This window comes from Orycteropus afer, unplaced genomic scaffold, assembly GCF_000298275.1.
Source record: "Orycteropus afer afer isolate SDZICR_OR568_19922 unplaced genomic scaffold, OryAfe1.0 scaffold00713, whole genome shotgun sequence".
Taxonomy (NCBI): Eukaryota; Metazoa; Chordata; class Mammalia; order Tubulidentata; family Orycteropodidae; genus Orycteropus; species Orycteropus afer.
In genome coordinates, this window is record NW_006922300.1 from 165,937 (window position 1) to 176,755 (window position 10,819).

Sequence of the window (10,819 nt, forward strand, 5' to 3'; positions counted from 1 at the left end):
GCTGAGTGGCGCGGGCTGGTGGAACACTTTGACTTTGTTACTTTTTTTCTCTGTGTGAACTGTACATAAGATTAACATTATTACAGTGTCCGATCCAGGGCTACAGTGTTGTGTAACCATAATTTCTATCTAGTGCCTTGACATTTTCATTGACCCTCCCCGCAAAAAATAAAAAACCTAACTCACTGCCCTCAGTCGGACCTGACTCCTAGCGACCACTCCTTGGATTTTCAAGGCAGTATCTCTATGGAAGTGGATTGCCCAACCTTCCTCCTGAGGAGTGGCTGGTGGGTGTGAACCGCCAGCCTTCTGGTTAGCAGTCAAGTGCCTTAGGCACAGGCGACGCCATTTCCTCTGCCCCAGCACCTGGTGTCTGTCTCTGGATTTAACAATGCTGGACGTTTCCCATAAATGGGGTCAGACAGTGTGCGGCCTGGGTGTCTGGCTTTGTTCACTCAGCGTGTTTTCAAGATTCACCCGTACACAGTGTAGTGACCCAGATACACTGCCTCTTTCCTTTCTAAGGCTGAAAACTACGCTAGTGTATGGATATGCCAAAGAGCTCTGGTAACGCCGTGGTTAAAGCATTCATCTGCCAGACACCCAGGCCTGTGCCTAAGGTCGGGGTCCAACTTGATGGCAAATAACAACAACCTGCCCAGTCTTGGCGACAACGTGCCCGGTGACTCTCCTGTGACTCACAAACCAGTCATTTCCCTACAGCCGGAAGCTGGAAGGCTGGGCGGGCGGGGGCTGGGATTCACAGGCCGTCTCACTTCCCCCGCTGCTGCGGGAAGGGTGTCTGGGAACCACCCTCTTCCTCTTTTGCTCTCTTCTTGTGGGTACCTCAGCCGGCGCTTTGAGGCTGTGGGGTGTTGCCGCTCCACTGAGGGCTGGGGCTCGCGTGGAGCCAAGCTGGTCTGCACTGGTATGGGAACCCTTGGGGCAGAGGGAGGCAGAACTGCTCCCCACCCCACACCCCGGCCGGGGGAGGGGGCTGAAGCAGGGAGGAAACCGCAGGGCTGGGATTTGGGCAGAACCCTGGAGGACTCCTGTCTCTGTTTCTTGTCCTGAGACCTGGAGGTGGGCTGGGGGAAGCAGGGCCTAGAGCCTCAACCTGCCAGTACCAGGGAAACACTATAGGGGCGCTTGGCCACGCCCAGAATGGGCACGGGCAGGGCACTCAGGCTGAGCGTGAGTGGCAGGACAGGTGGTACACAAGCCACAGTGAGAGAGGACAACGCGAGGAGGTGAGGGTATGGTGCCTGCGCAGAGTGTGAGGGGGGCAGGGGGCAGGGTGGGAGGCGAGGGACCAAGATCAAGCAAGAGTCGCACTGAGAAGGAGGCGGGTAGCAGCTTGTGGCAACAGGCCCTCAGCCCAGCAATTCCACTGCAGGGGTTTCTTTAGAGAGAAAATCTCCTGGGGGGTGGGAGGGGTGGGGTAGGAATGGCGGGGTGGAGGTGGGGTGGAAGGGGCCACATGGAGAAGGGCAGGCGCCTTGTGGTGGGTCGCAGGGAGACGCCGCTTCCTCTGTGCTATCACTTGGCCTCCCGGGACCAGGAGGAGCCCTGCTGGAGCCGGCAGCCATGCCTCACCCCGCGGCACTCCTGCTCATCGTGCTGGCCACTGGGGCTGAGGCCTTCCGGGTCTGTGCCTTCAACGCCCAGCGACTGACCCTGGCCAAGGTCGCCAGGGAGCACGTAATGGACACCCTGGTGCGGGTAAGTTCCCCGCTGAGGCCTCCAGTCCAGGCCCAGAGAAGAGGGGATGTTGGGATGAAGAGTGGAGCCCATTACATCGCCCTCCTCGGGCTCAGTCCCCCCCTCGGCAGAGCGCAGGTGCGATGATGCAGCCTCCTCCCGGGTCCCCTCCAGCCCTGCTGCTCGCGGTTGGCCATGTTGGCGCCAGCTCCCTAGGCCACTGCCCCACGGCTGGGGTGGCTGGTGATGGGCGCAGCATGGCCGCCTGCTGTCCTGCAGATCCTGGCACGCTGTGACATCATGGTGCTGCAGGAGGTGATGGATGCTTCCGGGAGCGCCATCCCCCTCCTGCTGCGAGAACTGAACAGGTAAGGGGGCCCAGGGGACTCAGTCCGGGCCCCACCTGGAGCCTGCAAGGGCCCTGACCCTGGGTTCCACCCTTCCGTCAGGTACGACGACTCTGGGCCCTACAGCTCCTTGAGCAGCCCCTTGCTGGGACGCAGCACATACATGGAGAAGTACGTGTACATCTACCGGTAAGCACGGGGCTGGCCAGGGCTCTCCCCGCTTCCCCAGCCAGCCTGGGTGCCCCCTGTCCCCACTGGGGCCCTTGCCTCTCTGCACACAGGTGTGGGGGCCCCCACTTGCTCTCTCCTTTGGAAGTCCTCGTGGCTCAGAGTGTGGCTGGCCTCCTCAGTGTGAGGCCGAACTTGAATTCTGGAGAGAGGGTCGTGGGCTGCTCCCTGAGTGCTTGCCACTGTCTGCACGTGGAAACCATCCCTTGATGTTCACAGGTCACACAGGACACAGGTCCTAGAGTCCTATGTGTACGACGACCAGGATGACCTCTTTGTGCGCGAGCCCTTTGTGGCCCGGTTCACTCTGCCAAGCAAGGGTAGGAGGCCAGTGGCCTGGAGCGTGTGAAGGGAGGGGAGTCTGCCTGCTTGCATGGGGGCCTGTCCTGGTTCCCTGGGGCCACTCTGACAGGAATATACCGCCAATGGGACGGCCTTAACAAACAGGAGTTTATTCTCTGACAGTTTGGAGGCTTTAAGTCCGAGTTCAAAGTGCCAGGCTCTCGGGGCTGGGTGAAAGCCCCTCAGCCTTGGGCTTCAGCTCTGCCTCCTGCTCCCAGCCCACTGGAGCGAGAGGCATCTCTTCACTCAGGCAGCTGCTGGCTGCTGAGGCTGAGAAGCCCAAGGTTGACAAGGAAAAAGGCACAGTTCCAATGTTACCAAACCACACGGCAGGCCAGTACTTTAAGTCTATTCCGACTCGACAGCACATGACAACAACAACAACATTGTAAGTCCCCAGGGCGACTGCATGGCAGAGCATGGCAGGCTGCTGAACAACCACACAGTTACACGCAGGGTCCAAGTATGCCACACAATAGCTCCTATCCCCAGGGCTTCTCCTTATACACAGGAGCAGACCACATCCCAAAGGCAGCCACTCAGCTGCTTGTGGTAGATCCCACCATGGAGCTGATTGCCAATCTCATCCTGGGGAGTAACTACCACCAGCTGCCCAGCCGGGCCCAGCCGGGCCCAGCCGAGCTGACACACAAACTGAACGACCACAGGGTGGCTCTCCAGAGGGGGGTGTGGGGCTGGAGGGCAGGGAGTGCTCGGAGGCCTCCCTCACAGGTGGGGGTCGGGGCCCTTCCAGTCCTGCCCAGCCTCACCCTGGTCCCGCTGCACACCACCCCGAAGGCCGTGGAGAAGGAGCTGAACGCACTGTATGACGTCTTTCTGGATGTCTGCGAGCACTGGCAGAGTGAGGTAGGGCTGGGCTGCTCGCTGAGCCTCGCGAGGACCGGGGTGGCCGGCGGCCAGGCCTGACCTGGGTCCTGTCTCAGGACGTGATCCTTCTCGGGGACTTCAATGCTGACTGCACCTCGATTACCAAGAAGCGGCTGGGCGAGCTGCAGCTGAGGACGCAGGCTGGCTTCCACTGGGCAGTTGGCGACGGCGAGGACACTACCGTGCGGGCCAGCACCCGCTGCGCCTATGACCGCATCGTGCTGCACGGGGAGCACTGCCGAGGCCTGCTTCACAGCGCCGCTGCCTTCAACTTCTCCCAGCACTTCCAGCTCACCGAGGAGCAGGTGGGCCACGGGGCTCGGGGTGAAGGCAGGGGTGGGTCCCGGCGGGGCCTGGGCCCGGGCTCCTGACACTGTCTCCCCACACACCCAGGCCCTGGATATCAGCGACCACTACCCTGTGGAGGTGGAGCTGAGCCAGGCAGTGCCCGGGGCCCAGCCCCTCCGCCCGCTGACTCTGCTGCTGCCTTCGTTGCTGCTGCCACTCCTGCCCCCTCAGCTGGGCCCTGTGGCCTGACCCCGCCCCGGCCAGCCACCCTGTGGCCACAGCGCCTGCCCACAGGACCGCAGCCTGGCCTGGCTCCGCGGGGCGGCAGCCTGGGTGCCATCGGCCTTCTCTGGTTTGCTTTGTGCCTGGAGTTCCAATGTGGCCAGAGGAAGCCAGAGGCCTGCCAGGAAACCCTAACCAGGCGGTGTCAGGAGGGGACAAGGCAGGCACTGGGGGACTGGGCAGGGGAAGGGAGCTGAGAAGGATCTTGATCAGTCTCCCGCAGGACACAGAACAGGGCGTTACATGAGGTCACTAGATCGGATTCTCAGGAAAGGGACAACAACAGGTGGGGGGACATTCACCGATGTGGCCTAAAAGCCCAGTGCATGCAAAGGTGGACACACGCGGTTTACACCACGCAATGGAACTAATGACCAAACTGGCACGTTGGAACTCTCTGTGGCCCACGAAGTGACAAGAGCCGAGAGCTGCGGCCAAGCCCGAGCCTGCAGTGGGGCTGCAGCACAGCATACGGCTGGGGACTCCTGCCGCCTTCACAGCGTTCTGCCTGCCTGTGCATACCTCCCCTGTGGGTGCGTAGTTGCCCGGAAGGACAGCAAGCCCGGGGACAGCCATGTTCAGTAAAAACTACCGGGTCGCTATTGGGTCGTCTGTGATGAGCTGTATGGTGGCGTGTAACCAGCTCCCAGGTCAAAAATAAAGGTTAGTTCAACTTTAGAACAGCTGTGAGCCTGACTAGACAAAGCCATCAGCCTCAAGGGCCACAGGCTGGGGTGGTCAGGTGCTCTTTGGCCTCTAAGCAGCTGTGGAAAGGGTGGCTGTTCTTGGGGGCATCCTGGTGAAGATGGGGTACCAGAGCAGCCAACTGACTGAAAGCTCTCAGAGGAGCTGGGGCTCACCATCACCTTTGGAAACAGATCCCTTCAGGACCGTCCCAGGGCAGGGCCTCAGGCCCCACTCCTGGCCTTTTCTTATCTCCAGAGCCTAAGACTGCTTTCGTAGACTTGTTCGTGTGGAACTGGGGTGCTAGGGAAGTCACCAGAGCACCAGGAACCCGAGGCCGAAGCAAGCATATACCACTCCGCAGCCAAGTGTCATGGACCATGGCTGAGCACTCTGGTTAACAAGCCCACCCAAGGCAGGGTCTGCAAGGGCCAGTGGGCAGGGCTGTTTTCCTGCAATGTTGCACGGGAACACTTGATACCCTCCAGTTCAGACAGAAAGCCCCAGAGCCCATGAACACCCTGCACCTCACGGTGGGCCACCTGGAAGCACCAGTTCTGGTCAACGTTGTAGGACACACAACCCGGGGCCTTGGTGGATTTGGTTCCGAGCTTTCCCCTCACCTGGACCTGCTCATTGCAGCATTAGCCTGAAGGGCCTTGGTCCTCAGAATCTCGGCAGCCCCACCCACCCCAGGTCCCGGAAAGCAAGCAGAGAACAAGAACAGAGAGGAAGTTCCATTTATTGGCAGACACAGGTCACTCAGGACAGAGCTCCCTAGCCCTTCATGAATGCAGGGCCCGCCACTTGTCCAAGGGGCCACGATTGGGGATATACTTGACTCCACAACCATCTGGGATGAGGCGCTTCTCAGCCACCATGTCTTCAAACTCATCAGCATTAAACTTGGTGAAGCCCCACTTCTTAGAGATGTGGATCTAGACACAAGCAGCACTTAGTCAGAGGTGGGTCCACGGGCACAGGCAGGGAATTGTCGGGGGGGGGGGCAGTGCTGCTTACCTTCTGACGCCCAGGGAACTTGAACTTGGCCCTGCGCAGGGCCTCAATCACATGCTCCTTGTTTTGAAGCTTGGTACGGATGGACATGATGACTTGGCCAATGTGGACCCTGGCCACCGTACCCTGGGGTTTTCCAAAGGCACCTCGCATACCTGTCTGGAGCCTAAGTTAGGGGCACCAGAGATTAGTGAGACCAGAGGCATGAGAGAAGAAAATGGCTGTCTCCAAGGTCCCTTAGAGCAACCCGTATGTGCCAACGGGCTGCGTACACTACCAAGGCTGCTGCTGTTTGCGGCCATTGCACACCGGCCCCCACAGGCAAGGAGAACGGTCGGCTTAATTGGCTGCAGAGCACAAGTACTCCAAAGCAAATGGGGAGGAGTTCCTGGGAGCCACCAGACTGCACCTGGAGCTGCAACCGTCTCAGCTAACAGGCGGTTGTCATGAGTCCTCGATCCGGAGAAACTACTTTCTCAGCCACGCTGCCCTCCACGCGTCTCTGCCAGTGTCTAAGACTGTCATGCCTTGGCCCGAGGAGGAGGCGGTTCTGAGAGACAGGCCACTCCAGCCCTCATCCTAGCTCTGTCACCAGGCAGCTCTGGGTTATTTGGTGCATGAGGGGTACCTCCACAGCCTGTCCCTAGGCCCATCATACAAGGCCCTCACGCACAGAAAGCCCCAGCACGGACCCAGAACAGCAGCTGCAGCAGCCCGCTCACCTGTCAGCTCCAGCACAGGACAACATCTTGTTGATGCGGATGACGTGGAAGGGATGGAGCCGCACTCGAATGTGGAAGCCATCTTTGCCACAACTTTTCACCATGTACTTATTGGCACAAATACGGGCAGCCTCCAGAGCTGGATAGAAGACAGAGGCAAGATCGCAAAGAAGCACTCTCCAGGGAGAAGCCAGGGTGAGGGCCACGGGTTCCAGGGAGTCAGGGTCCATTCAGGCTTCACTGGCCTGGTCAGGAGGAGCGGGGAAGCCTGCCTCACCTTCTGAGGAGAGCTGCTCGTACTCATCGGAGACCATGTGGCCACAGAGTGGAAACTCGTCCACTTTCGCCTTCTTCCGTCCCAGGTCAAAGATGCGGATCTTGGCATCTGGAAAAGGCCGGGAGGCATGGGGAGTGCCATGGGCAGCTCAGCTGGCACGGCCAAAACAGTTTAGGAGCTCTCTCACTACTTACCAGGGACCCCTCGGCAGAAGCGGGACTTGGGGTAGGGCTTGTTCTTACAATACCGGTAACTGCAAGGGGAGAAACTCCGGTTTGACGCTGCTCCTGAGAGCCTGATCCCAGAGGGGCTGAGCTCAAAAGGGAGTACAGGGGATATGGCCTCGATGCAGGGGCACCCCGAAAAACAAAAGCAACAAAGCTTTCTACCGCTAATGGCCTCACAACTTCCCACAAAACATCTTTCCTCCCTTTGATGTACTGAGTACTTCAAATTAGCCCGACACTGGTGGCCCAGTTCAGGCCATCCACCAAAACCCATTTGGGCACATGGCAGCCATTCGGAACCGGGACCACAAGAAGTGGCCGTCGCGCCCCCTGCAGGGCCCACGAGGCAGCTGCGCGGGATTATCCGGAGCTGTCCTTGGCATTCATCCGAGGATACCGGACGGCACGATGCCCGTAAAGTAAGAGAGTGCACACAAAGGTTCAAAGACGGATCGAGCCCCAAAAGACCCACGGATGTGAAGGACACAGAGCAAAAAGCAAGCCGGCCCTGAAGAGTGCGGCACACGCAGCCGATGGACCGTCCACCCGGCCCCCAACAACTAAACGGGGGAAGCACTTAGGAGCAGCCAGAAGTTCTAAGGTGAAAGGAGCGTTTAGTACAACCGAAAACCAAAGACTTGAGAGACATTTGGAAAATGTGGGGTTTGCTCCAGGGCAGGTCAGAGGCGGTAGGTAGCTGGTCTCCGCCCAAAAGGGGTTTTTCGGAAACCAATTGCAGTGCCCTCTACCCAGCTAGAGAAACTGCGCGGAGTTGGCACTCACCATCGCGCGGGGCGGCGACCCATGGTGACACCAGAATCTTTGCGACTGCAACGAAAGAGACAAAGTCGGAGGAGAACACTAAGACAGGCCTCAAATCAGGGAGACGGAAGGCAAGGACGCATCATGGACCAGATCATAAACGTACTCACCACCCTGAAGGAAAAAGAGAGGCTCCCACCCCTGCGCACGCCTTATATAGTCGGGCCTCTCTTCCCGTGGGGGAAACCATAGAGTCCCGACAAGGGCGTGAGGGCGCTCTTTCACGACGTCGCGACCATAGACGCAGTGGTGCTCTGCGCCTGTGTATGCCACTCGGCACATGCGCAAAGCGCGGACGTGGCTGGGTTCGGAGGCCAGCGGGCGATCAGCCGACGAATCCGGCTTCGCCACATGGGCACGGAAAACTTGTTTCCTGCAGGCCCTCTTGGTGGTAGAACTCTAGACCTAGGATGAGCATTAACCGTGAAAGACCAATGTTCGTAGAGTTCACAGAAAGAACATTTTTTGGGGTGGGTTTATGGCGGCCGCAGGCCGATTTTCCAGCGGACACGGGCCTAGAACCCACCAGGCTCTCGGCGCTTCTGGGGCGGGGACACGCCATGCTCTCGCCTCCGCCCACCTTTCTTTGTCTACCGGGAAGCCGGAGGCCCGCCCCCCGCCGAGCCCAGAGTCCGATCAGGCCTTGCCTTGGGCCTTGCGTCACGTTCCCGTTCCCAGCTAGGGGCCGCGCCAAACACAGGACAAAGACCTGAAGTGCTCGCCCAACACGCCGGGGCCGAGAAGTCCGTGGCCACAGTCAGCCCGCCCTCTCCGCTAATGGCCATCTGGCCTCTTACTGGGCCCGGGGAGAGAAACCTGGCACCGCCGCCTCCGAGAGATTGGGACAGCGGGGAGCTGGGACGGGCGACCCCAGGCGGACGGCAGTTGAGCTGGCAGCCGCGTGCGTCACGCCCGGCTGGGGGCCGCTCTGTTGCGACGCCTGCCGGCGAGCTCCAAGCCTGCAGGCCCGGGGTGGCGCCCGCCTCGGTAGGCAGCGTTAGGGCTCCGGGGCGCGTCACGGGCAGGGGCGGCGGCGAAGCGTGGGTCTGTGCCCCGACACGGCGCGCGCGCCCGCCCGGCACCCAAGCCCGGTATCCCGGGAGACGCGGATGGAGCTGGTGACGCAGTCCCGGTGACCGAGGTGTCTGTCCGCACTTGCGGGAGGGGGGCGGCAGTGAGCTAAGGCTCTTCCCTGGTCGTCCGGCAAGGGAGGGACCCCCTGCCCCGGAGGACCGCCGCGAGATCGGGCCTGACATCCCCCTGGGGGAGCTCAGGGGACCCTCACCGACAGCCTGGCGCTGCTGCAGCACTGGGGCGAAGGGGTGCAGCGGCTGTCGCACCGGAGACGCTCTGACCCGGCGGGTCCCTGGGACTCGGCCACTGTGAGGAGCTGCGGGCGGCGCGGCCGCTGGGCCAGGCCGCCCACCCCGATCCCGACCCCCAGCCCACCCCCACTACGCGGGGACGCTCTGCTCCACGGGGTGCCCCTGGCCCAGCCGCGGCGGCTGCGCTTGAGGCTTTCCCCCCACCAACAACCCCGGCTGGCTGCCGTCGAGGGGACTCATAGCGACCCGTCTTGGGTTTCCGAGGCAGGAGATCTTTCCGGCAGTTGGTTGCCCCGTCTTCCTCCCGCGGAGCGAGCGGCTGGTGGGTTTGAACCGCCCACCTTCTGGTTGGCAGTCAAATGCATTAGGCAATGCGCTCACCCGAGCTTTCCCGGGGTGGGGGGAAGACAAGGGGCCTTCCAGGGAGTCACCGCTCCCCTGACAGGGGGCGCTCGTGCCCGGGTGCCATCTGCGGGCCCGGCGGGATGGGGTGTCGGAAAGGCAATCCCCGGACGGACCGCCTGCCTGCCTGCCTGAAGGGGAGAAGCAGAGAGGGCACTTGGCCGGGGAACGGGGTGGGAGTCTGTGGGCTGGCCAAGAGGAAGGGATCCGGGACCCGGGCTCGAGGACGCGGAGGAGCGTGGCCCGTGGAGACGGGCAGGGGCATTGGGGCTGGGCATGGAGCCCGCAGGGGCTTCTGCCCGCGGTCGTGCCGGGCCGTGCGTGGGGCCGTCCCCCAAGCCGGCGGGAAGCCGCCCCTGCCCGCCACGCTCCCCGGGCAGCCCGGCCTGCACAGACTCGCTCCACTGCTCGGCTGGCTGTCGGCGGTGCTGCGCTCAGCCTGCAGAAGCGCCTGTCGTCCCACTGGAGCGCCAGGTGAGGCTGAAATGCCAGTCGCCAGCCCCCATCGGTGCCCGGAACCAGCAGCTTGTGGGGACCCCGCATCTTGTTGCTCTGGGGAGAGATTGTCTCCGAAGGAGCCGCGACTTTCTGCGTGGGAGCTGTTTACTTGCCTGTACCCCCTGCCCTCCTGGCCTCCTCCATTGCTTGCCCGCCCTTTCCTTGTGGATTTCTGACGGCTCTTTACATGTTGATGCTGGAAGCTCTTGGTCACTTCCGGCAGCTCTTTTCTCCCCATGTTGTCATTCTTGTTAGATGCAATATTTTACTTGCTTTCTCTGTTAATGATCACTCACCCAGGACAAACGCTATTCACGAAATTTAGGAGAGGTGGCTCCTAAATTGAATCGGCTAGTTGCATGACCAGGAAGAGGCGGGACTTCCCATGGCAGGGAAAAGGAACACAGAGGCAGGTTGTAGCACTGAATCAGGCTCAGATCCACTCCAATTAGAGCCACAACCGCTAGCTTCAGGGCCTACCCAAAAAGGGAAAATGATGTCGGAACAACAGGCAGTACCGTACAACCGCTGGTCACCAGAAAGGTAGTCCAGGAAGGAACTGTGCAAAGCCGAGAAACTACTGAAAGCAGAGGGTGTACATAGGAATCTCCTGGGAAGGTTCTCCTCTTGCTCCGGTTCTGCTTTTTTATTATTACTTTTTTTTTTTACTGTGATTTGGGTGAAGGTTTACAGAGCAAATTCACTTTCCATACAGCAGTTCACATACACTTTGTCTCATGACATTGACCACAGTTTACCACAATGCAAC

General features: G+C 60.5%; 2 protein-coding genes and 1 non-coding gene across 3 annotated transcripts; 1 reads left to right on the top strand and 2 right to left on the bottom strand.

Moving 5' to 3' along the window:
* Positions 1–1,584: 1,584 nt before the first annotated feature.
* DNASE1L1 (deoxyribonuclease 1 like 1) lies at positions 1,585–4,043 on the top strand. The gene is made up of 7 exons (XM_007957144.2): positions 1,585–1,722; positions 1,981–2,069; positions 2,151–2,237; positions 2,496–2,596; positions 3,373–3,485; positions 3,563–3,811; positions 3,900–4,043. The coding sequence occupies exons 1-7, from the start codon at positions 1,588–1,590 to the stop codon at positions 4,041–4,043; spliced, it is 918 nt and encodes a 305-aa protein (XP_007955335.1). The 5' UTR covers positions 1,585–1,587.
* A 1,502-nt stretch (positions 4,044–5,545) lies between these two features.
* Positions 5,546–7,809, bottom strand: RPL10 (ribosomal protein L10). Its single transcript, XM_007957145.2, has 6 exons — positions 7,787–7,809; positions 6,971–7,029; positions 6,777–6,884; positions 6,500–6,638; positions 5,781–5,943; positions 5,546–5,698 (listed from the first exon to the last, which is right to left on the bottom strand). The coding sequence occupies exons 1-6, from the start codon at positions 7,807–7,809 to the stop codon at positions 5,546–5,548; spliced, it is 645 nt and encodes a 214-aa protein (XP_007955336.1).
* Positions 5,997–6,130, bottom strand: LOC122151789. Its single transcript, XR_006164269.1, has one exon. It is a non-coding gene; the product is annotated as a small nucleolar RNA SNORA70 (small nucleolar RNA).
* Positions 7,810–10,819: the final 3,010 nt, after the last annotated feature.